This window comes from Musca vetustissima, unplaced genomic scaffold (assembly GCF_032173495.1).
Source record: "Musca vetustissima isolate MV318-11 ecotype Yass unplaced genomic scaffold, APGP_CSIRO_Mvet_v1 utg195988, whole genome shotgun sequence".
Lineage (NCBI taxonomy): Eukaryota > Metazoa > Arthropoda > Insecta > Diptera > Muscidae > Musca > Musca vetustissima.
The window spans coordinates 1-24,831 of record NW_026880441.1 but is presented as its reverse complement, the minus strand read 5'-3'; the positions used below and the strand labels follow the sequence as shown (position 1 = coordinate 24,831).

The 24,831-nt window shown below is 31.8% G+C and overlaps 1 protein-coding gene across 2 annotated transcripts; it reads left to right on the top strand.

The window, feature by feature from the left end:
* Positions 1 to 124: 124 nt before the first annotated feature.
* Positions 125 to 14,571, top strand: LOC133326059 (SERPINE1 mRNA-binding protein 1-like). 2 transcript variants are annotated; one of them, XM_061534735.1, is made up of 3 exons: positions 125 to 810; positions 13,792 to 14,049; positions 14,120 to 14,571. In XM_061534735.1, the coding sequence occupies exons 1-3, from the start codon at positions 207 to 209 to the stop codon at positions 14,539 to 14,541; spliced, it is 1,284 nt and encodes a 427-aa protein (XP_061390719.1). In that variant the 5' UTR covers positions 125 to 206; the 3' UTR covers positions 14,542 to 14,571. The 2 variants fall into 2 exon arrangements, with proteins under 2 accessions (XP_061390719.1, XP_061390718.1); XM_061534734.1 differs by having other exon boundaries at positions 126 to 810; positions 13,783 to 14,049.
* The last annotated feature ends 10,260 nt before the right edge of the window (positions 14,572 to 24,831 follow it).

Here is a 24,831-nt window from a genome sequence, read left to right as displayed (position 1 = left end):
AGAACGCAAAAAATAACCAAAATTAAGGTTAACATAAAATACATTGCAGTCCGCTAAAAGATTTTGGGTGCAAAACTTTGAGGAGGATAATTTTAAGAAGAAAAATTTTTTTTGTAAAAAAAATATACACACAGAGCAGTGAAAGAAGAAGAAAAGCTGAAAAAATACCCAATTAAAAAACAAAAATAAATAAATTTCACACAACTATGGATTCAGGTGGGAATAATCGTTATGAACTTTTGTTCATGGACGAAGATATTAGTGATCCATTAGATAATATTGTTGCCAAGAAGAAAAAGCAGGTTAAGACTGCTGCTGCTACGGCAACAACGGGTGCTGGAGGAGCTGCTGCTGGTGCCGCCAAGACAACGAACAAAGGCGCCCAACAACAGGCCCCCAAAAAGACCAACAATCAGGCCGAAAAGGAAAATAAGCCATTGAACAGGAACGACAATAAGAAGCCAGGTGCCCCCGGTGGTGCTGTCGCTAAACAAGGTGGGGCTGGCGCTGCGGCTGGTGGCGCGAATCGCAAACGCAACGGTGAGGCTGGTGGCCCAGTAGCACGTGAAGGTGGTCAAGGGCAACAACAGCAACGCAATGTCAATTTCAGACAACAAAATGGTGAAACACGTGAACAACGCAATAATCGTCGTAATGCTCGCCAAGGCGGTGACAATGCCGTTGAAGGTGGCCAACAATTTAACAATCGTGGTGATCGTCCACCACGCGATCGTGCCCCACGCAATCGTAACTTTGAGGGTGGCAATCGTAAGCGGGAATTTGATCGTCAATCTGGCTCGGATAGAACTGGTAAGTTAATCGATGAAGAAGAAGAGATTTGCTTCTCAAGAAACACATGCTCATATTACATCCAGAGACACCAACCAAACCCCATAGATTTCCCAAACATCTTTCTCAGATTCCAAGTAGGAGAGGTAGCCATGATCATGTTTGAATTTGTCTTAATTTTTGTTAATTGCCTCCAAAAAGGTCGTGATTTTTAAAGGTGTTCTTAAAAACAGGGTGTCAGCGATCATTAAGAAAATTTAGGGGGCATGGTCGGTGGGTCAATCGTGTGAAGAGAAAACAAAACCTCAAAAACTTTGTAGGAACAGAAAACATATGGTGGTGCCCTGAAGCCGAGCACACCATATTTAGTGGTGTGTGAGGTGATGATAAGAAAGACCTCGCCGCCGCTCACTTCGCTAGAAGTGGGGTTAATGGCATGAAAGCGGCAGCATGGTTTTTTCTTTAGATGGCTCAAATTGTCTAGCGATCAACCAAACGACCGCCACCATTGGAAAACTAGCCCCAACACACAAGATTCTACCTAGCTACACACCTTATGCTTCACTCCCAAAAACTGTGCGGGAGGTGTGTTTGCATGAAGAAAAATATAATGAAAATACTACTTGTTGTTGGTCACAATTCCATTTCATTTTAACCCCCTTTTCTTCTCTTCCGATAATCATCGCGCGCCATAGGTGCTGGGTGCCGATCATCACATTTTCCAAAAATGTGTGAAATTTTTCTTCAAATCTCCACCGCCCAAAAGTGTTAAAAATGTGTATTTATTTTGTTTTTCTATGTTTGCAATTTTTATTTAGAAAAAAGTATTTTTTTCAATTTGAAAAAAATGTGATCGCCATTTGAAATAACAAGAAGAAGAAAAACACAAAAATATGCATACATGTGTTTATAAATAGTTTGCACACACATACACGTTGACATATGTGTGTGTGTAATTTTTCTTCTTCTTATGTTCCATCATTCGTATTCTCTTTCTGTGTTATCTGAAAAAGAACGCAGAAAAGTAGCAACAACAGCAAATTACGATACTCTATTAAAAAACCGCTTTTTCGAATGGGTGATGAGGGTACTTTGAAAATTAGGTACGAAAAATGGTACCATTTAGTGCGGATTTTTCTATTTTATAAAACATTAAACATCCCAGAGCGTGGGTTTTCTTTTGGATTTTTTTTTTCATGGGTCTGGCAGCTGTTCCCAAAACTTAGATTGTTATAATATTTCTTTTAATGAATAGCAGGGGGAGGAGAAGCAGCTAAGTAGTCCCTTATTCCTATAGACTAGACTACCTGTCGAACCTGATGCTTCTTTATAAAGAACTTTTTCTTTAGAAAATCTCAATTCAGCTATCGTTTCTAAGTAAAAACTGTATTCAGCAAACGTTTTCGGCAAATAAACTAAATTCAGCTATCATTTTCTATGTCTACTCTCAGTTCAGTCACGTTTTAATATAGTCTATATAAATTCAGTTAAGCTTTTCTATAAAAAACTCAGCTCAGCAATGTTTTTCTAATAAAAAAAGTCAATTCAGCTAAGATTTTCTTCAGGAAAACACAATTAAGCTAACTTTTTCTTTGGAAAAACTTAATTCAGCTGCTGTTTTCACTATATATGGACTAAGCTTAGCCACATTATCTATATATGTATGCAGTTCGGTCACGTTTTAATATAGAATATATTTAGCTAGGCTTTTCTTCAGAAAAACACAATTCAGCTAACTTTTTCTTTGGAAAAACTTAATTCAGCTGCAGTTTTCCATATATATGGACTAAGCTCAATCACATTATCTATATATGTAGTTGTTCATTCACGTTTTAATATAGCTGCATTTTTCGATATATGTGGACTAAGCTCAGTCACATTATCTATATATGAACTCAGTTCATTCACATTTTAATATAGAATATATTAATTCAGCTAGTTTTTTCTTCAGAAAAACTTAATTCACCAAATGGTGGTTTTCCATTAAAAAATAGTCAATTCAGCTAAGCTTTTCTGCAATAAAACCCAATTCAGCTAACAATGGTTACAGAAAAATCCATTCAGTTATGATTTTTTTGTTTTTTGTGGGAAAACTCAATTCAGCAAACTGTTTCCTTAGAAAAAACTACATTCAGATACATTTGACAGTATAAAAAATTCAATTCAGCAACATTTTTCTCTAGAAAAACTCAATTTATTTTTCTCTAGAAAAAATCAACCCTTTCTACTGCAAAACATAAATTCAGCTAACTATTGATGGAGGATATTTCCTATTCAGCAACATTTTCCTTAGAAAAAAATAAATTCAGCGAAATCGCTGATGATATTTTTTTCGGTGAAGTGAGTCTTGGAAGTGAGTCTATTTATAGATGATAATAAAATTTATTTGGACCAGATCACACTTGCATAATTCCACATACTCCTGATTTACTACATTAAACGACATGTACACTAGAACTTTTTTGCATGGTTAACCTTCTTTATGAGGATTTATTTGGCAAATCTGTAAAGGAATTGACAATTAAAACCCACTGGATTAACGAAATCCGGTTAAATGTAAACGTACTATTAGGCAATTTTAATTATCCCCATTGTTTAGATTTGCAGATGAGAAAGTTGAACTACACCTGTCTCGCCCATAAAATGAAAAGAGAGACTTAAATGTTTCAATGTTATTTATCGATGACATTGACAGTTTTATTGAAATAGCCCTTAGCTGTTTCCCAAGACATCCTAGATTCGTTTATATGCGGTTTAAATATAATTAAAATATATAATTTCTAGTTTCTTTGTGCGATCAATTAAAATTGTACTGCAATGCAAGCAATTCAGTAAAATATGTCAACATAAAGTGAGTGCCAGCCGCCGCATGTGAAGTATTGTCATTTCATTGCTCTCTTCTGTCATTACTTTAAATTTGCACAACAGGACATGAAAAAAAGCGCCAAAATGTGCGGTTAACTTGGCAATTGCAAAATAAATTTAATTTATTTAATTTAATTTGGGTAATAGGAAACCACAAGTATTTTAAAATTATTAAATATTTAATTAGTAATAGCCCCTTAATTAAAAACAATATAAAATGCCAACGTGAATTGTCTTTAAAGAGTCGCACGCTGCGCTCCGCTCTCCCTCTGCCACCATATGTTTTTTGGGGAGCAAATGTAATTTGACAGTTAAATGTAAAGTCACTCTTTGTGTATTGTTACCTCATGAAGTATGACGTATGACAAGAAAAAGCGCCAAAATATGTTAATCGGCAATTGAAAATGTAAAGGGCCTTCTCAATGATCATAACTAGAGAAAAAATGTGGCAATATACAATCTGGCAATTGAAATGGAGGACAATTAATAAAAAAATTAAAGAAACGTTTACTTAAAGCTTACATTGGAGTATTATTTAATAAATATTCCATCAATGTTCGCATTTAAGCATTTATTAGCTAATATTTCATCAATTAAATCAATACGAAGTGTCATCGCAATGTCCACGGAGGAGAGTAAAAAGCTCCAAATCGAAATTGGGTGATAAAAGAACCGAGGCAAGTAAAAGTTCACATGGAAACATTATTATTTTGAGTAAATATTTTTATATTTCTCAATTAAAATGCCATGTTAACACACAGACTCATATTTGTCATTATTTGACCATTTAGAAAAAGCGCCAAAACATCTAATTTGACAATTGACAAGGTATTGTCTGTTAACTTAATGAGTATAAATAGAGAAAAAGCGCTAAATATGTAATCTAACAATTGAAAAGTAAAAATAATAAAAACAAAATTAGAGAAATTATTCGCAAATTGTGCGAAAAAATACCCGAGGTAAATAATAGTTCAAATCAAAAACATTATTTAGTTAATATTTCACCAAAGTTATTGCCAAAAAATGTGATCTGACAATTAAAGGGGAAACATAATAAAAAGTTAAAGAAAATAGTTGCAAATTGGGTAATAAAAGTCATGGAAAAAGTAAAAGTTCACATGGAGTCATTATATTTGCTAATATTTTCTCAATTAAAATAAATTTTCTCAAATAAAATGTCAATGCAATGTCATCAGGCAGCCGCACTCGCCATATATTATTGTTATTGCGGCAAAAACGTCAAAACCATGAAATTTGACAAATGAACATGTAGTGTCATGTTGTGTATTCCTCCAATGATCATAAAACAGAGAAAAAAACGCCAAAATGTGGAATTTTACAATTGAATACTAAAATATATATACAGTTTGAAAAAATCGACAGTGTTTAATGGAGAAAATTAATAAAAAAATCATATTTAAATGTTTATTCGTTACTATTTTATTAATTAAAATAATTAAGCGACCATGTAATTTTTACGTACGCAGGAAATTTTTAATATTTTCAAATCAGGTTTAGAACCTCCATGGTCTCAATTACGATTTGATGACAAAAATATTGGATAGAATCTGATTTTTATCCTGATTACTAAAGTGACATTAATTTCCAACTTATTTCAAAATTTCTAAAAAAATACTACAAAAAATCAACACAGTGTTGATAAAGGAATTTACGATTTTATGACTTACATTCGAAAAAATCGGATTGTTTTTTATCCCGATTACTAAAGTGATAAAATTTTCCAACTTATCTCAAAATTTCCAAAATATATGATTTATTTTTTCCCCATTTATTACAAAATACAAATTTTTTCACCTAAAAATTCTTAATTTGTAATATTTTGTTATCAAAACATTTGCAATTTTAAAATTGAATAGTAACATTAATAAAAAAAAAGTTCAAAAAAATTGACACAGTGTTAATTGGAGGAACTCTAAATACAAATAAAATTTCATATTCAAATGTTGATTCGTTAATATTTTCTCAATTAAAATATTTAAGTGACAGCAAAAGCAATTTTATTATTTGTAAATCAGATTTAGAACCTCCATGGGGTCTCAATTAGGATTTTATGACTTATAAATATTCGAAAAAAATCTGAAGTGTCATTAATTTCCACTTTATTTTTGAATCTCCAAATCGACCTTAATTTATTTCCATTTATTTTATGACTTATAAATATTCGAAAAAATCTGAAGTGACAATTATTTCCACTTTATTTCTGAAGTGTTATTAATTTCCACCTTTTTTCTGAATCTCCAACAAATTGCGACCTTATTTTATTTCCATTTATTACAAAGTACCATTTTTCAATTCAAAAAATATAAAATTGTAACATTATTTCTTGGTACTAAAGGTCATCAAATTGTTTGTCGTACCAAACCTGATCGATCAAGCAAAACACATTGTCGTGGTGCTGATGTTCTTCGGTCGTTCATTCTGTGTTGTTTGCCTTCTTCATTTTCTATATTTTCTTATCTACTCTATATTTACACATGCTTGGTTTCTCAAGCTCTCAGCGAAAAAAAATTAAACAACACACACACATATTTGCCGCTCCTGTGGTTTCCACACATACGACGTATGCATGTGTGTGGCTCTGCTATATATACACGAAGAATCCATGAGGCAAGCAACAACAACAAATATGTCAATATATTGCTCATGTTGTGTTTTGCTGTGTTCGGTTCATTCGTCGTTATATTCTGTTTAATTTTTTTTTTTGTTTTATAGATCCGAAATGATCTTGTTTGCAATGAAAGTGAAGTATGCAAAAAAAAAAAAAGAGAAGGAAGAAAAACAAAACAAATTTGCCAATAATTATTTGATGAAAACGAAAGTTTAGGCATTTTAGAGTTGTTTTGTTTTGCAAAACTTCAACTTTTAACATTTGTGTTGATTCTCTCTTTACACCTCCTCCCTATTCTCTCTCCCTTTCTGTTTCTATTTCTCTCCTTTTTTTCTTTGGAGAGGGCATTTTTTTATTTACTTTTTTGTTATGTCTGCATATTCTTTCCAACTAATTCACGTGTTTGTAATTCAAACTAACCTAAAAAGTTATGGATTTGTTGTTGCTGGCTGGATGGATGGCCGGCCAATGACATAAAAAGAAGAAGAGTGAGTGAGCAGAATAGAGCACAACAGAAAACCATGCCATATTTTGATGATTGGTAACGAACCTCGTGTTTTTTTATGTAAACAACTTTACATTTGTGTTATAGTTTTGTTTTGTGAAGTATTTTTTTGTGGGATCTCATATCAATAATTCTTCATCAGCCCAACAATTATTCAACACCACTCACTCACTTTATTAAATGTGGTGTGGTGTTGTTTTTTTATACCTGTTGCCAACGTTAAATTTGCCTCCCATTCTTATTCTGCTTTAGTTAGTAGTGGAGAAAAAATATATTTTTGATAATTTTTTTGTCTACATATTCTATTCTTATTCACAAAATGTGGGCGTTTTGAGGAAAAAATGCGATTTTTATTTTTTTTCACAAAAAAATTCTTGTCCAGTATTATGTTTTATTTTTAATTTTTTTAAATATATTTTGTTTGCCTTTTTGTATTTATAATTCATTTTTGTTTTGTCTCTATATAATTGTCATGCCACACACAACAGATGAGCCAGTAGTCATCATTCCCATAAAACAGAGAGGTGTATTATGTAGGGATACACTCACACTTCTCTTTTGATGTATTACCTTAATGAGCGTAAAATGGCAAAAAAGCGCCAATTTTGTAATTGGTTGTCAATTGAATTTTTAATAAAAAACAAAACGAGTAAAAGTAATACAAAGTCCAGTAAAAAATTGTGTCATAGCAGGGGTATTTTGTTTAACATTATCCCCCTAATTAAATCATCAAGTGGGCAATGCAATGTCATAAAAAAGCGCGCGTGTTTTTTGTCATTATTGCATGAGCCAGACTTTAGTTGCGAGAGTGACTGAATGATTCATTTGTCTGCCTGTCCCCCCTAAGTTGGGGTTATTTACACATGCAACTTTTGTTTGCAACTCGGTGGCTGCTGATCTTTACGATTCACTTTTGAAGTTCTTCCTCTTGTAAGGACTCAGCAGAATTATACGTGTAAACCTAGACGGTTGAGAGAGTGTAGGGGTGTTTAAAAACTCTCGGCCTATCTCCCCCACAAACTGACAAATTTGTGCAAGCAAAATGACAATGTAATTTTGTTATGTGTCAATGCAGTGCAATGTCAATGACATTTTGTCATAAAAAAGGCGCGCACTCTCTTCATGGCAGGAATCAAACTGCTAAAGGAAGGAAAAACTAGACCTTTTTAATAATAAAATTCCGCAAATTATATCGATTTAAAACATATCAAATAAATAATGCATGAATATGATTTTTTTACTAGCCAAACAGCCACTCTGGTCATTTTTCTTTTTGTTACACCTTTAATTGTCAGATATTACACATTTGATGTCTTTCCTCAAACGTATGACAGCATTGCTCTCTCTCTCTTTCTTGACAACATTATAATCAAAGAAAATCATTTTAAATCACTTTAATTGGCTTTAAATTAAATTAATATTTTATTAATTGGTTTTTAAATAATTTTCATTATTTTTATGCTTGAAATATATTTAAAAAAAGTAAAATAATTACTTTCAAGCATCTCACCTCCATATTTGGCTGTTGTGCGATACCCAACTCCATTTCTCTTTGGTGTTCATTTTATTTAATGAGAGTGACAAGAGTCTTGACAGGACAAGACAAAAGGCGCCAAAGGAAGAAAAAACTTCAATTGGCAAAGCAATGCCATACAAAATTATAATCAAGCAAAATAATTATCACATAGGGTAAACGCACCTAATTCCGGCATGTACCAATAGTCGGCATCTGTTTTATATAACTTCAAATAACTTAAAAAATCCTATAACTATATATGAAAAATACCTTGAATAATCTTCAATGACACTGCAATCTACCTCTGTATAAAATTTAATCGAGCTAATTTCATTTATTCAGTCAAAAATTGGCATTTTGTCAATGAGGTTTGTCAACACTAGCGATAATTCATGTTTCTTAAGAAAAAAGCAGTGTGCATGACGATTTCAAAAGACTTGTAACTATATTAAAATTATATTTTTTCACAAGGATCTTCTTCATAATTGTAAAGAACATAGAGGAGAATACTTTAGAATTTAAAATCATTAAAAAATATTTTTAATAATAATATTTTTATCGATGCCGACCTTAGGAACAAAAAATTTTAAGGTTTTCCTTTAGTCGGCATATGGGTGAATATTAAGCACCTTTTCAATCATTTTGGCTCAAAATGGGAAAAAATGTTAAATAAGTCCTCTAAATAACGATTATCTTATAAAAAACTAGTTTTGAGTGTTTTCTATAATAGAAGACACGATTTTAATCTCAAATACTTTTAACCTCTGAAATGCCTTATTTAGCCATGCCGAGAATTGGATAACAGGTTCCCAATGTCGGCACCATGTTTTAAAATTGTAATATTTTAATAAATAATATTATTTTATATAACTTTTTCAATACAACACTGATGGAAACGTCCCAAAGTAATAATTTATTTTTGAAAATAGCAGAAAAATCAATTAAATATATAAGTTTTGTTTAACTAAAATGTGACATGCCGACTATTGGAACATAACATGCCGACAATTAGAAAAATGTGCCGACTATTGGCACATAGGCACTATTTTACATAATTATTAATTTAATCTACTTTAATACAAGTTAATTAAACAAATTTGTATTCCATCGGGGAGTAAACAAAATTTCGAAACAGATGAACCTAAATACAATGCCGTGGAAAAGATGCACTTGGAATGGTGAAACGTTTAAAAAGCGAAAATTCTTAAAGTGCCGACTATTGGTGCACTTACCCTATTATAAATATATTTATAATAAATGACTCTCGCACATTAGATATTGTGATCCTTAAAGGATATTAACAACTCAAGTCACTAAAATCGTTTGTTTGTCCCAATAAAATTATCAAGTGAAGTGAGTTGTTTGCCAAAGGCCCGCGCCGTTACATGTCATTTGATATAAAGAGGGAGAGAGAGAAAGTGTCATATGATGTGAAGAGTAGTCTCATCTCATTTATCTTGCTTGTGTATTACCTCAATGGCCAATGTAATTATAGTAGAATTAATAGAAAAAGTTTAGGAAAATTCTTTCAAATTTCATGTGAAAAAAATAATAATTTAAAAATAACGTAAAGTTGTGACGCAATAGATTCCAGAATGGATGTTCAATTGAAGAATGTGTCTGTTAAATGTCCCCCTCACACATATAAAATTAAAAGAGCCATAAGTGTCATCAGCACTTTGTCAATTTTTTTTATTTTTTATTTTGTGCAACAAAATAATATTAGGTTCGTTCGTTTACTTTCCCAGTAATATTTACTCAGTAAGAATTTGCAGAGAGTAAATATGAATTTTTCCTTTTCAAGAGAGAAAACTGCAAAAAGTAAACGAACAACATCCAGTAAAAAGATTGTTTCGACACAGCTGATTAAAACAACAAACAATTTGGCGCAAACTAAAAAACAGAATTTTTATTAGAAAAATGGATAACAAGCGGAAAATTGATGTTGTTTGTTACCCACAAACATTTAAAAGGGTTGTGACCTGTTATTCCTGTATCTGCAATTGATATGGGGGTGGACATAACCGATGGTGTTCCAGACATGTTAGGGATGCACAATTTTTTGTTGGATTTGGAACCTAAAAAATCGTTCGCCAATTACTCTTGTATTACCTTATTTTTAAATACTTGCGTTTTCTTCATCCATTTTGGTATTTAATGATACAAAATCAAAATAAAATTCACAAAACAATCAATTTTCTTGAGAACAATTTTTTGTTTGTTTACAAAACATAACAAAACAGCTGATTAAATATCAGCTGATGGTACAAGAAAATTCTTACTGAGTAAATTTTCCTTGTAAGATTTTGCAAATACTCAGTAACACAACTGTCAAATCTGCTCTCTTAATTCACTCTCTTTTACTGGACTTTTGGGTAAACGAACAACATTTTGTAATAATTTGTACAAATTCGTACAAATTATTGAGTAAACGAACGAACCTATTATCAAATGAAGGAAAGTGTTTGGCAAATGGCTTCCCTCATATGTTATTAGAGAGAGAGTGTCATATATGGAGAGTGATTCTCTTCTCATCATCTCCTTTCTGTCAACTCATTAAACGTACCGTGGGAAAAAAGGCGCCAAATAAATATTTTGTGCAAAAGATAAGTGCATTTTATTCAAAGATCAGACAAAATAGTCATAATACAATATATTTTTTAAATTGCAGATCCACGGAATAACTCATATATAGCTTAGAGGATATTAGCAACAAATTAATGTTTTTTATTATTATTATTTTTTTTTTTGTGGAATAAAATAAAATAATCAAATGATTGAAGTGTCTGTCAAACGGCTCCCCTCATGTGTTATGTTGATGAACTAATTAATTGCGATAAAATTCGTTTATAATTTTATTGGACAGCATTTAGGAAATACTCAAAGATTTAACTATAGGGTCCTTATATAAAAAATACCTTGCTAATGTTATGGAATGACATTTAAAGGAAATGCAAGTTACAAATGATTTTGGTTTTACCCATAATTGAAGAATTAATTTTTTTTTATTTTTACAGAAATTTGCTATACAATGAGTAATCAATCTAATAAAAAATTGGATTTCCTGAAACCTCAAATACAACAATAACCGGAAATCTGACTAATACATTTCCGACTACACATTTTCCAAAACTCGTGAATTCAACAACAAATATTACATTCTATAAAAAATCAGTAGAGCAGTGTTAGATGTCATTATTGTATTTCTTCTGATTGGATTTCCTGGGACCTCAAATACAACAATAACCGGAAATCTGACTAATACAACATTTTCCACTCATGAAGTCAACAACGAATGTTTCTTTTTATAACAAAAATCAGTAGAGCGGTGTTAGATGCACCTACTTCTAATAGGGATCCGTCATTGGATATATTCACCTGGTATTCCAATTTTCGTTGACTAAGCCAAACTGAGCTGATGATATAGAGCTTGAAATATCTAATACAGAGCTTTGAATTTTTGCCCCTAGAATGGTTTGGTATTGGAAATGATGGAATACACCGCTCTTCGTTTTGGTATAGCTTCCATGTAACAGAAACCTGCCAATTTTCTTAAAACCGAATTGGCTCTAATTTAATATTTGGGTTTTAAAAAGGGGTAGAAAAATTACCTACCAAAAATTGTGAATATCAATGAAGCTTTTAGTATAGCCTCAATATAACTGTACCACCCATTATTAGGTATTTTGAGTTTTCCCCTACACGTTTTCAATCGAGTTGGCTAACAATTAAATAGGGTAATCATATCAAAATACCTAAAAAAGGTGCAGGACCTTTATATTTGGGCATTACCAAAACATGGGCCGATAATTGGAATTTGGAATGATTGGAGGATTTAATTTGGTGGTAGATCTTCCCGCCAAAAATTCTTAATATCTGTCTATGTTTTGCTATAGCCCCCAATATAAAGATCCAGCCCCCCTTTTATTGGCATTTTGAATTGATTTCTATCCTCAATTGTTGTGACTACATTGTCTAAAGTCTGATTAATTTTGTTTTTGTTATTTTATTTATTTATGTAAATAATATTACGTTTTGTGTGTGTGTTGTGTTTATACACACAGTTTTCAAAATAGAAAACCAAAACAGAAACAAAAACACAAACTTTTTGATGTGTTGTTGTGTGGCTGTTCGTTCGTCGTTCAAAGGAATGTATTAAATTTTATATATAAACAAATAAATAAAACAAATTTGTATACCCCACAATATATGACCGTCCCCCTATTCCCCCATGTTTGTATTCGTATATTTTTCAAATATTGAATCATGGCATGGGCATAGTAGACATGTTCGCATACCCCACCCCAATACCATGTGCTTTAATGTGTGTTGGGGATTTTACAAAATTTTGTGTTTTAGTTGCCGCGTCAATGCTGCTGTGCTAGCGGGGCGGCGAGTTTTCATTCTGATTGCTATAATAAATTTTGTTATATATTTTTATTGTGTAGTGTTTTATTATTACACAAAAAATAATAACAACAACACTGGCGCACTTGACAGATAGATAATAGTTTATCAATATAGATTTTTATTTTATTGGAAGGGAGGGAGGGAGGGTATGATGGAGGTTTTTGTTTCAATACGAAGTACAAATTTGTTATTTTATAAGAATGGAATTCCAAAATAAATATTTTTTATATTCCAAAATATATTTTTTTATACATAACGATTTAAAATCCATTTCTAGGAAATTTTCACATTAGGTTCAATAGTTGATTTTGAAAATAATATGTTTTGCAGCTAAATTGAAAATCTGCGTTTGAAAAAAAAAAAACTGCGAACATCAATATTTACTAAATTTTCCGAATATTTTTTAAAATATTTTTGCAAAAGGAAATTTTGAAATGTACATATTTAAGAATTTGAAAATCGAAACTTTTTTTGATTTTTTTTCGAAAAAAGGCTTAGTTTTGACATATAAAAAATGGCCAAATCTTAAAATAATATGTTCCCGAAATGGTCCGTAGAGGTTCTCAGTTTGTCAATTTCATATCACGATTTTTCAAAAATTTTCATTTCTATACACAAATTCTTGTGTCATCTCCCCTACTCTCTCAATCACCTCAAAGTCTCCAAATCATCAATACCCCAAAATCAGACACCAACATGAATACACAGAACTATATATAAAATATTTTGTTTATTGTGGGTGGAATTTTCCCTAAACCCCTCCTGTTGTCCGTCCTACCCCCATTCCCAGTTTTTTTATGAATTATTATTTTTTTGACATTTTTTTTTAATTTGAAAAAATTTTTTTATTTGAAATTATTTTTGTAATTAAAAAAAAAAAATAATAATTATTTTATTTATATTTAAGGTTTTTTATTTAATTTTTTTTAAATATATATATTTTTATTATTTTATAAAATTATATTTTCAAAAAAACCCCATTTTTTGTTATCCTCTTTCTCTACCGCCGCCACCCCCAATAACATTAATCTAATCTATTGCGAACGGTTTAAATCTACAATATTTCAGGTGTTAAAGCTGTTGATAAACGTGATGGCGCTGGCGCACACAACTGGGGTTCCGTTAAGGATACCATCGATGATGTCAACAAGAGTACCAACTCCGAAGAGAATGGCAACATTAGCGGTGCTGAAAAGGACAATGAATCGGGCAATGAACAAGCGGCTGAGCAGACACCCGTCGAGGAGGAGGTTAAGGAATTGACATTGGACGAATGGAAGGCCCAGCAACAGCAACGTGCCAAGCCACAATTCAATATTCGTAAGGCTGGTGAAGGTGGGTATCCCAGATTTTTTTTTGTTTTTAAATTTTCAAATTTTTAATTTTGTTTTTGTTGTGATTTTAGGCGAAGACACCACCAAATGGAAGAAAATGGTCGTTTTGAACAGTGCCAAGGTTGCCGGCAAAAAGGGTGGCAATGAAAGCGAAGAAGAATTGGAATATGACCCTGCCATGTATCCCCAACGCGTTGGCAGGCAACAACGCGTCTTGGACATTCAATTCAATTTCAATGATGGCCGCCGTTTGGGTGGTTTCGGTGGCCGTGGACGCGGTGGTCGTGGTGGTCCACGCAACAATAATGCCGGTGGTGGTGATTCAGCTGCCCCTGCTGGCGGCCGACCCCGTTTCGAGGGTGGCAATCGTGCTGCTGGCGGTAATGCTGGCGGTCGTGGTGGTGCTGGCGGTAAACGTCAATTTGGTGGTGGTGACAAACAGAATGCCGCTCCCAAAGTTAATGATGAACGTCAATTCCCCACATTGTCCTAAATTTTCAAATTCCCGCCTCGTTTCCTCCCTCCCCCACACATAAACAAGAACTAATTTTTAAAACTCAAAGAAAAGAAAGAGGATTGTATTTGAAGATGATTCGTCCTCCTCCTAAGCACCTACAAAACAACCCACTCACCCCCCTACACACTTAAGAAAAACTACTCCTCCTCCACAACAACAAGAAGAACAACAACAATAAATTTTTAAACAAAACAAATCAAGATGAAATATGAAGTTGAATAAGAAGATGAAGAAGAAGAGAAAGATACACATGCCGTCGCAGGGAAGAAGTAACATTAAAACAAAAACAAAATACAAGCAGAATATATAAGAATATAAGAGAAGATGAAGATAATGATAAAGAAGAAGATGCATAAATAAGAGATGATGAAGTTTTTAGTGTAGAGCGAAGAAGAAGAAGTAACGTTTTTTTAAATATTATTTTCAAGCCAAAATAAACAAGTCATTTAAAATTAGTGTAAACCCAAACACACTCCAACAACAACAAGAACAAGCAGACAACAACAACAAATGGACAGATTTTTACCCAGCGTTCAAAACTCAAAACAAAAACCTTGGATCCAAAACAAACTCCATCCCCACGATCCAAGCAAATCATGCTCCTCCTCTCTTCCCCCTTCAACATAACCTCAACTCAACCACTCAAAAACCAAGCCAAGCAATACTAAGATGATGAAGAAGAAGCAGAGCTATACCCCTCCGCCTCATCCTCCTTGTTCCAAGAGTTTTACTTATATTTGCCTAATATATATGAAACCAACTATTCTTGTTTTATTTTTTTATTATTATTTTTAAGAATTTTTTGTTTTGTTTCAAATTTTGTTTTTTTACTGAACATGAAAAAAACAAAACCAAACAAACAAAAGAAAAGAAAAAAACATTGAATTTCTTTTTTTTACGGAAAACAGTATTGGGTTAAAAATATCTACAACAATATTTTAACACAAAGGGTATTTCCAAAAAGAAACAAAAAAAACAAAAAACTGGACCACATTGGTTACCAGAACCTACCTACTAACTAAAAATGGAATTCAAAATTTTTTTAAAACAAAAAAAAAAAAAACTAAAATTTTTTTCAATGAAAAAAAAATTGAAAAAAAAACCCAAAAACCAAACCCATTGTGTTTTTCATTTCCACTTTCATTATTATTAGTATTTTGGTTATTCTCCTGGTTTTCTGGTTTTGCATAGAGAGGGGGATAGGAGTTGATGAAATAATAAGAACAAAAAATACAAATACATTTAAATAAAGAGTAGTAGTGGGTATTTAAAATATAACTTTAAAATTAACAAACAACAAAAAATCTATTTTCAAAAATAACAAAAATTAAAAAAAATACAAAAAAAAATAAAGACTGTTTTAAAGATCAAATAATATCCAAAAAATATGATCTTTATTTAAAAAACAAAAACTCTTTGTTTTTATTTCTGCAAAAAAATGGTAACGAAAAAAAAAATAAAAAAATTAAATATTTTTTTTAAATTTTAAAAATTATTTTCACTATTTTGTTAATACCATTTTATAAATGGTAAAAAAATCTACTTTTAGAATTAGTTATTACCCTCCCCGCCCTTCATTCTTTTTTTTCAAATCAAATGTGAATTAGAAACCAAAACTTCATTTTCTTCATACATATTTTTATTTTTTTCAATAAAGTTATGTGATTTCTAAAAAATGAGTTAATATTTTTATTTGAATTTTTTGTTGAAAATTTTCAAAATAATTGTAATTTATCTTCAATTACCAAGTAAATATAGACGTATTGAATTGAAAATATTCTTCTTTTTATATATACATTTTATTTTTTATTACAGAGAATTAAACATTTTCAAAATTAAAAAAAAAATAATTGTAAAAAATTATTATTAAATTATTTTTTTTTTCAAAAATTACAATTTTTAAAAATTGTTTTTTTATATGGAAAAATTATAATTTTTGAAAAATTTTGAAATGTTAAAAATTTTCTTACAATTTTAAAAATATATATTTTTTTATTCATAAAATTTGGAAAAATATTTTTTTTATTTTGAAAATTTTGATTTTTTCAATATAGAAAAATTATATTTTTTGAACAATTTTCAAAAGTTAAAAATTTTAGAAATTAAATTCAATTTATACAATTTTCAGAATTTATTTTTTTCAAATTTATAAAAAAAATGTTCTTATTATATAGACGTATTGAATTGAAAATATTCTTCTTTTTTATATATACATTTTATTTTTTATTACAGAGAATTAAACATTTTCAAAATTAAAAAAAAAATAATTGTAAAAAATTATTATTAAATTATTTTTTTTTTCAAAAATTATAATTTTTAAATTTTTGAAATTTTTTTTTATATGGAAAAATTATATTTTTTGAAAAATTTTGAAATGTTAAAAAATGTCTTACAATTTTAAAAATATATATTTTTTTATTCATAAAATTTGGAAAAATATTTTTTTTTATTTTGAAAAATTGGATTTTTTCAATATAGAAAAATTATACTTTTTCAACAATTTTCAAAAGTTAAAAATTTAAGAAATTAAATTCAAATTATAAAATTTTCAGAATTTATTTTTTTCAAATTTATAAAAAAAAATTTTCTTAATTTTTTTTTCGAAAAAATCTTGAAATTTAAAAAAAAGCATATTTTTAAAACTTGGAAAAAAATATTTTTTTTCAAATTTGTTAAATTATTTTTTTGAAAAATTAGATTTTTTTCCATATTGTAAAATTATACTTTTTGGACAATTTAGAAAAGTTAAAAATTATCATTTCAATTCTTACAATTTTCAAAAATAATTTTTATTTTTAAATTCATGAAAAAAAAATATTCTATATATACAGTATAAACTTGATAATCCGGACCTCGACAATCCGGATTATTCGGTAATCCGGACTGGATTTCACAACCCATTGCGTATCCTATAATCCGAATTGATTGACCTATTTGACTCAAAAATCCGGATTGTAAAGACACGTTACTTTTTATTTTAATAAAAAAATCGTTGCAAATTTAATTGAAAATGGTACCTATTATATTCAAAGTTCATATTTTTGAAATGAATAATTTTCATTTTTAATAAAAACATAAAAATAATTAAATTATCACCAAATTAATATAAATTCAAACCAATTAATAAAACTCGATAATCCGGAAATCTCGGTAATCCGGATTGGGGTCTGCAATCAATTATCCGGATTAGCGAGTTTTTACTGTATATATTTTTTTTTTCTTTAATGAAAAATTTAATTCTTAAAATTTGCAAAATATTTTTATTTTTTTAAATTTTGAGTTATTGGATTTTTTAATATTGAAAAATTATACTTATTGCACAATTTTGAAAAGTTAAAAATCTTAGAAATTATTCGGGCATGTTCTGGCATTCACTTCAACGGCAGAAGTGTATCGAACACACGCCGAGGTGTTCTGTAACACACTTTACACCCATTTGAGGTGTATTCTTTACACTTACATTTTCATAGTGAGAGTCGGGTGTATTCATGTTTTTCCATATAAAATAAAATCTTTTTTGAAATAATAAAGGAACATGATGATAGATTGATATGTTGTTAATGCATATAAATTGTTTAAAATCACAAAATAAACATGAAACGCCATTAAAAACAAATTTTAAATAGATACTAAGGTTTGTCTTGAATTTTCTTCAAGTGAATTTCTTGCTTGACACAAACAGCTGATTTGAAGTAAGGCCGAAGAAGATAGGGTTACCAAATGTTCCCCTTAAATCAATCAACAAATTAATGATATTGCAGAGTTTTTCATACATATATTTTATGTTGCGAATAATAAAATATTAAAAAATAATAATAAAATTATAGTTAGAATTAACGGAATTACTAAAAAATTACAGAAACAATGTTAAAAACGAATACAGTTTATATTGTATGGCAATACTACTTCTGCAAAGTACCATGTCGACGTTTATTTTTGTCGCAGTTCAAAATTTCAATTCACGTGAGAAGCAGAACAGGAGGTAGCTTCTGAGGTGAAGTGTATGTGTGAAGTGAAAAGAACACGCCGTGAGTTCCAGAACATACCCGATTAATACAATTTAAAATATTTTTATTTTTTTTAATTTTTGAGTGATTGGGTGTTTCAATATTGAAAATTATACATTTTGCACAATTTTGAAAAGTTAAAAATCTTCGAAATTATTAATTCAATTTATACATTTTTCAAAAATTATTTTTTTTTTCAAATTTATGAAAAATTTTGAAAAAAAAAAATCTTAAAGTTTCGACAAAATTCTTGAAAAATATAATTTGAAAATTTGGATTTTTTTAAATTTGTCAAATTATTTTTTTTAATATTTTAAAAAATGGATTTTTTCAATTTTTTTAAAATTTGTCAAAATTTTGGAACTTTTTTAATTCAATTTCAAACGAATGGAATGTCCGTGTTGGCGTGATACCGGTTAAGGAGAGAAAAAAACCCAAAAAGAAAAAGAAAAACAAAATAAACCAATTTTATATTAGAATATATTTTCAACTTTATTTGGCAAGTGGATTTGTTTCGAAAAGCAACAAACTTTACCTTTAGGTGTGCGTGCGAGAAAGCAAGTTTAATCAACGAGAGCAAGTTTGCAAGTCTTAGCAACGAGAGTTAGAATGCAAGTGATGTTGCGATGGGCATGAAAGCAACAGCAAGGTCGTGATCAACAACTACGACCACAGCATTGGAAAGCGCCTCTCTGCATCCGAACTAAGCGAATGTGGCTTCCAGGAGATATAGTAGAAGAGAGCGAACTCTCCCCTACAATCCGAACTAGGCGAATGAGGCTCCTGGAAGATATGCAGAGAAGATTTCCCCATTGGGCTCCGAAGAGCGGCCAATTAAAGTGGTTAATTGTAATGCTGTAGAAGGGGAAACAATGTATCGAACATATGCATTGCCGTAAGCAATGTATCGAACTTAAACATTGCCGCCCACCTTGCCACGCTAGCTGCGTGGCAACCGATATTAGATTAGTACGCGACTTAAACTAGGGTTAGTAATTGCATTGTGAATTAAATGCATCGATTGGTGTAGTAGTTCAGTTTCTATTGAGCAACAAATAGCGAGTTTGCAATATAAGATACATAAACTAGGATAAAAGGTTGTTCGCTTATGTCAACTATGCAATTTGATTAGGAATCGGTCCTGTAAGTATGTAACCGAATATAGTTTTCTGAGCCACCAGCGAATTCAAAACAATGTGAGGTGACTCAGGCGATAGAATTTTAGAGTATAAATCTGCGCCCAATAACAAGTCTATATCTTTATCATTGGAGGTGTCAGCAAAATCTATGTGTGATACATGACTACGCAGATTCGGGATAGACGACAACGACAATAATTTTTGAGAAATATTTGGCAGGACTAACGCGTCTGTGTATAAAATACTACTCGAGTTTTTGGGCGATGATAACTTCAAAGAACAAATTTCTTTAGAAGTGCTAGTTGTAGCATTATTTACTCCAGATAGAGTAGCGTTTGTAAAACGAGAATCAATTCCAACAGTTTGTTGTAGTCTCTTTGTCATGATCGAGACTTCCGACGAGGGATCTATAATAGCACGAACGGCATAATTTTTCCGATTATGTACAACATTTACAACGGCAGTTCCCAAAAGCACATTTCTGTTTTGTGTGGTGTGCAGAACTTGTCGATTGTCCAATTTAACATGAGAACTTCGAATGGGAGTGATCGAACTAGATTTGGAGCGAGATTTGTGCAAAGTAGTTGACGAGGAAGATACATTTATCGAATTTGAGAACTTTATGCTATTTTGTGTACGGTGCAGTAGCGTGTGATGTCTATTTTTGCAAATCGAGCAATTGTGATTATTTCTACAGTTTTTAACAGGGTGTCCATGTGATAGACAGTTTATGCAAAGACCATGTTTTTTTACTAATGAGAATCTATTCTCAAACGAAAGTTGTAGAAATCGAGAGCAGACTCGTAGGTGATGGCTCTGCTGGGGACACATCACACAAGTACGATAGAACAATTTGGAGGTGCAATTAGGCGATTGTGGTGTGGAACTAGGCGACAGTAGTTTGGAACTAGGCGATTGTGGTTTGAAACTAGGCGATTGTAGTTTGGAACTAGGCGATTGTAGTTTGGAACTAGGCGATTGTAGTTTGGAACTAGGTGATTGTAGTTTGCAAGTAAGCAACGAACTAGGTCGACTTTTTGGCGAATTCAATTTTCTGGGAGAATTGATACAAATCAAATTATCAAGACACGACAATGTTTGTATTCTATCTGAAAGGAAAGCATCTAATTGCTTCCAAGTAGATAGAGATGATTTGTCTTTGATAGTTTGTTCCCAGAGTGTTACTGTTAGTTTTGGTAAACGTTGTAGACAAATAAAAACTAGCATTGGATCCCAATGATCCGTTATTACATCGTAAACAGACATGGCGGAAATACAACTATTCATTCCTCGTTGAAGAGTTTTGAGGCCAATGAGTGATTCTTTTTCGAGTGCGGGAAGATCAAAAAGCAACTTCAGATGATTGTACACAAGCATACGTTTATTGTCAAAAGTATCCTGCAATGATTTCCAAGCAAGTGAAAAACTACGATTGGTGAGTGGAAAATTCGAAACAATTTCACGAGCCTCACCGCTGGTTTTTTGAATCAAGTGACATAATCTTTCAATGTCACTCAAACGAGAATTATTTATGAAAAGCGTGGTGAACAGATCACGAAATGTTGGCCATGACATAAAATCTCCACTAAAGATTTCGATGTCGCAAGGAGGCAAGACTAAATTTTGGCAATCGATAGAATTGTTGGGATGATTACTAGGGGTGTGTTTCGACGAAGTGATGGTTTCGTTTGAAAGTAAACCAGAATGTTTGCTTTCTTCGCAGATATTGGACAGCGAAGATACTGTGTTCGAAATAGTAGGCGATGGGGAAGGCGTGCTTGCAAGGAGTTCCTGTGTAGGTGAAACAAGCTGAGGAACTGTTGGCGGATGGTTAGGCGTGACAGAAACTACTAGTGGTGAAGACGGCTTGGAGGCTTTCAGTCGGTCTAGCTTCTGATTTATTGCCGAAAGGCAATGTTGATATGCCCGAAAGGAACTGTCGTATTTACCCTCGACGACATTCTTATCTACGAGTTGAGAACTCGACGATGTCGACAGGTGGTCAATGCAATCATCATAATATGTTTTGAAGTTAGTCCAGAGTTCACAAATTTCAGATCTATGTATGTCGAGGCTATACAAATTAAGTTTCTCGGGTTTAATCTGATGGAAAAACGAATCGTATTTAATGAGAGCGTCGGCGGCTCTAATGAAACGCGTTAGAGGACTGATGGACATGATTGCAACGAATTAAGAGGAAGTAAGTGGACGAAAGAGGGAAACGAATCAATTCCTGAAATGTATGTGGGCACAGAAGTTTAGGACACGACCAAATTTAATCCAAGTGTCGCAAAGTAACGAAAAGTCAACTAATGAAATTTTAGAAAATAGAGGAAAAGTGCCGACGAATTTTACAATTGTCTTTATAATATCGAAGAGGTAGAAACTGAAAACTAAGTTCTACCAGTAGAGTGCGAAAGCTTAAATCAAATTGAACACAATATTCCGTGATGGAATATTGTCGATCTGCCGATTAGGAATTTTAGAATTATCCAATTTATGGAAAATATCTAGCGAGTTAGCAACGAATTAATATTCAATTGAAGATATGCGATTAGAAACTTCAAGAGCAAACAACAAAAAAGGATTGAGAGAAATTCCAAAGATTGCTTTATTTGAGGATGTAACTATCGAAGTTAGTCTGTAAGATGTAGGGTACTAATGTCCAAAACTACCAAACATGCAAAGAATAATGTAGAATATTTCCAAACCAAACTATAAAAACTCAGAAAGGACAAATATGGTCGATTGAAAGAGCAAAAAACAACGAATTTTGCGAAAATTCCAAAAAAGTATAAAAATGTGCAAAAATAATTTGAAAATCGCTATCACCGACAGTTGGGTGCGCGAAATTTCAAATTATGCTGTAAATTTACAGCCAAATAATTTTTGGTGTAAGAGCAAATATCTATTTTTTTCGAAACAATTACAAAAGTTTTCATAAAATTGACCAAAAAGTGCTTGATTAACCCACAAATTAAAACGTTGAATGCGCCTTTTATATGCCGAAAGTAGGGTACTTTTTAGTATAAATTCCAAAAATCTACAATCTACGACCAACAAATATTACAACAATTTTTTTATAAATTATTTTTAAAAAATTATTTATAAAAATCCACTATTTTTCATACGGACCCACTGTGCAGTGGTGAACAACGAATACCGCACCAAAGGGAATAAAACACAAGCAGTGTTGAGTGAGCGGCTAACGCACTACAAACAGACCAACGACAACGAACCAACAGAGATGTGTGGGGAGAGTAAGAACTTGTTGGTACGTTTGTTTGTTAGTCGGCTCACACTAAACAAGGCGGCTGGAATGCGAGAGTGATATTTGTTGTTGATATCATACGATCAACAACGCAACGAGAATGAACCAACAGTGAGTGTGGGGGATCGAACAATTGAACAGTAATAGTGGTGAAGAGAAATGATTTGTTGGTAGATCGAATGTTAATAAACAGACGCTACAAAAAAAGCGCGTGGAATATTCGAATATTATTTTTGTTGTGTTTACTCGACCAAACAATGAGATGAGAAATTGTCGGTAGGTTTGCGAATAAAAAGAAAACTAAGAAAAGGGCACGATGAATATTAGTAGTACTGTTTGTGCTTTTTCTCACTAGTGGCTAGCGAAGTCAACGAGAAGGCGGGGGTGTATATGTAGACTTTAGTGAGAAATAACAAATAAGCACTACACAATAGATCACTGGCTAACAAATTAAAGCAGTGATATGCGACAATGAGTGGACTGTATTAGATTTTTATTAGAAACACACACGGTAAAGCAATTGTAGGGCGACCAATGCGTGACGTATCGAACAAAATTTATTATTGAAAATTTGTTTTTGTAAATCGAAAGTAAAAAACGACAACACTCGCGGAATGCTCAATATAAAAGAAACTGAACTACGTACCTTTGAGTTTATGATGTATTGTTTGGATGATGATGCAAATTTTGGCGTTGTTGATGATGTAGTTTTTTGGTGTTGTTGATGTTGATGATGGAGTTTTTTGTGAGGGATGTTGTTTTTCTCCTTTAAAAAAATAGGGAAGAGCTCAAATTAGCAACAACTTCGTAATTTGTTGGTGGTTGATCCGGCTCGAATGGATCAAAATGTTGGCGTGATACCGGTTAAGGAGAGAAAAAAACCCAAAAAGAAAAAGAAAAACAAAATAAACCAATTTTATATTAGAATATATTTTCAACTTTATTTGGCAAGTGGATTTGTTTCGAAAAGCAACAAACTTTACCTTTAGGTGTGCGTGCGAGAAAGCAAGTTTAATCAACGAGAGCAAGTTTGCAAGTTTGCAAGTGATGTTGCGATGGGCATGAAAGCAACAGCAAGGCCGTGATCAACAACTACGACCACAGCATTGGAAAGCGCCTCTCTGCATCCGAACTAAGCGAATGTGGCTTCCAGGAGATATAGTAGAAGAGAGCGAAACTCTCCCCTACAATCCGAACTAGGCGAATGAGGCTCCTGGAAGATATGCAGAGAAGATTTCCCCATTGGGCTCCGAAGAGCGGCCAATTAAAGTGGTTAATTGTAATGCTGTAGAAGGGGAAACAATGTATCGAACATATACATTGCCGTAAGCAATGTATCGAACTTAAACAAAATGTATTCACTGTTATATGGAAAATGATTCCCAAACGTGGAACGATTTATCCGTAACGCAAAACCGATAAATATGTTATACACATCAAATTCGAGTTTACAGAAACAGTCATACATCAATCTGTAAAAAACCAAATTTTCAAAAGAAGTACACTTTAAAATTGAATTTTCTAAATTGAAATATCTATCCACTCTAGTAAGGATTCCAGAATTTTTTTCGATACTCAAGAAACCACTTAGAATACGAAAAGTCCTCGGGGATTCAGCCAATTCAGTTTAAAAACGTGGACAACATCCAAAAAATACACAATAAAGAAGCAACTTGGTCAGCCCATTTTTTCTGAAATTCAATTTTTTATCATTAGGATTCTGCACACCAAATTTGGTGAAGCTAGTATTTTATGCGGTTAAAATTGCGATTTCCGCTATAGTGTCATATCTGCAGTATCACAATGGCTATATCGAAACCCATATTTCAACTAAAGGAGTATATAAGAA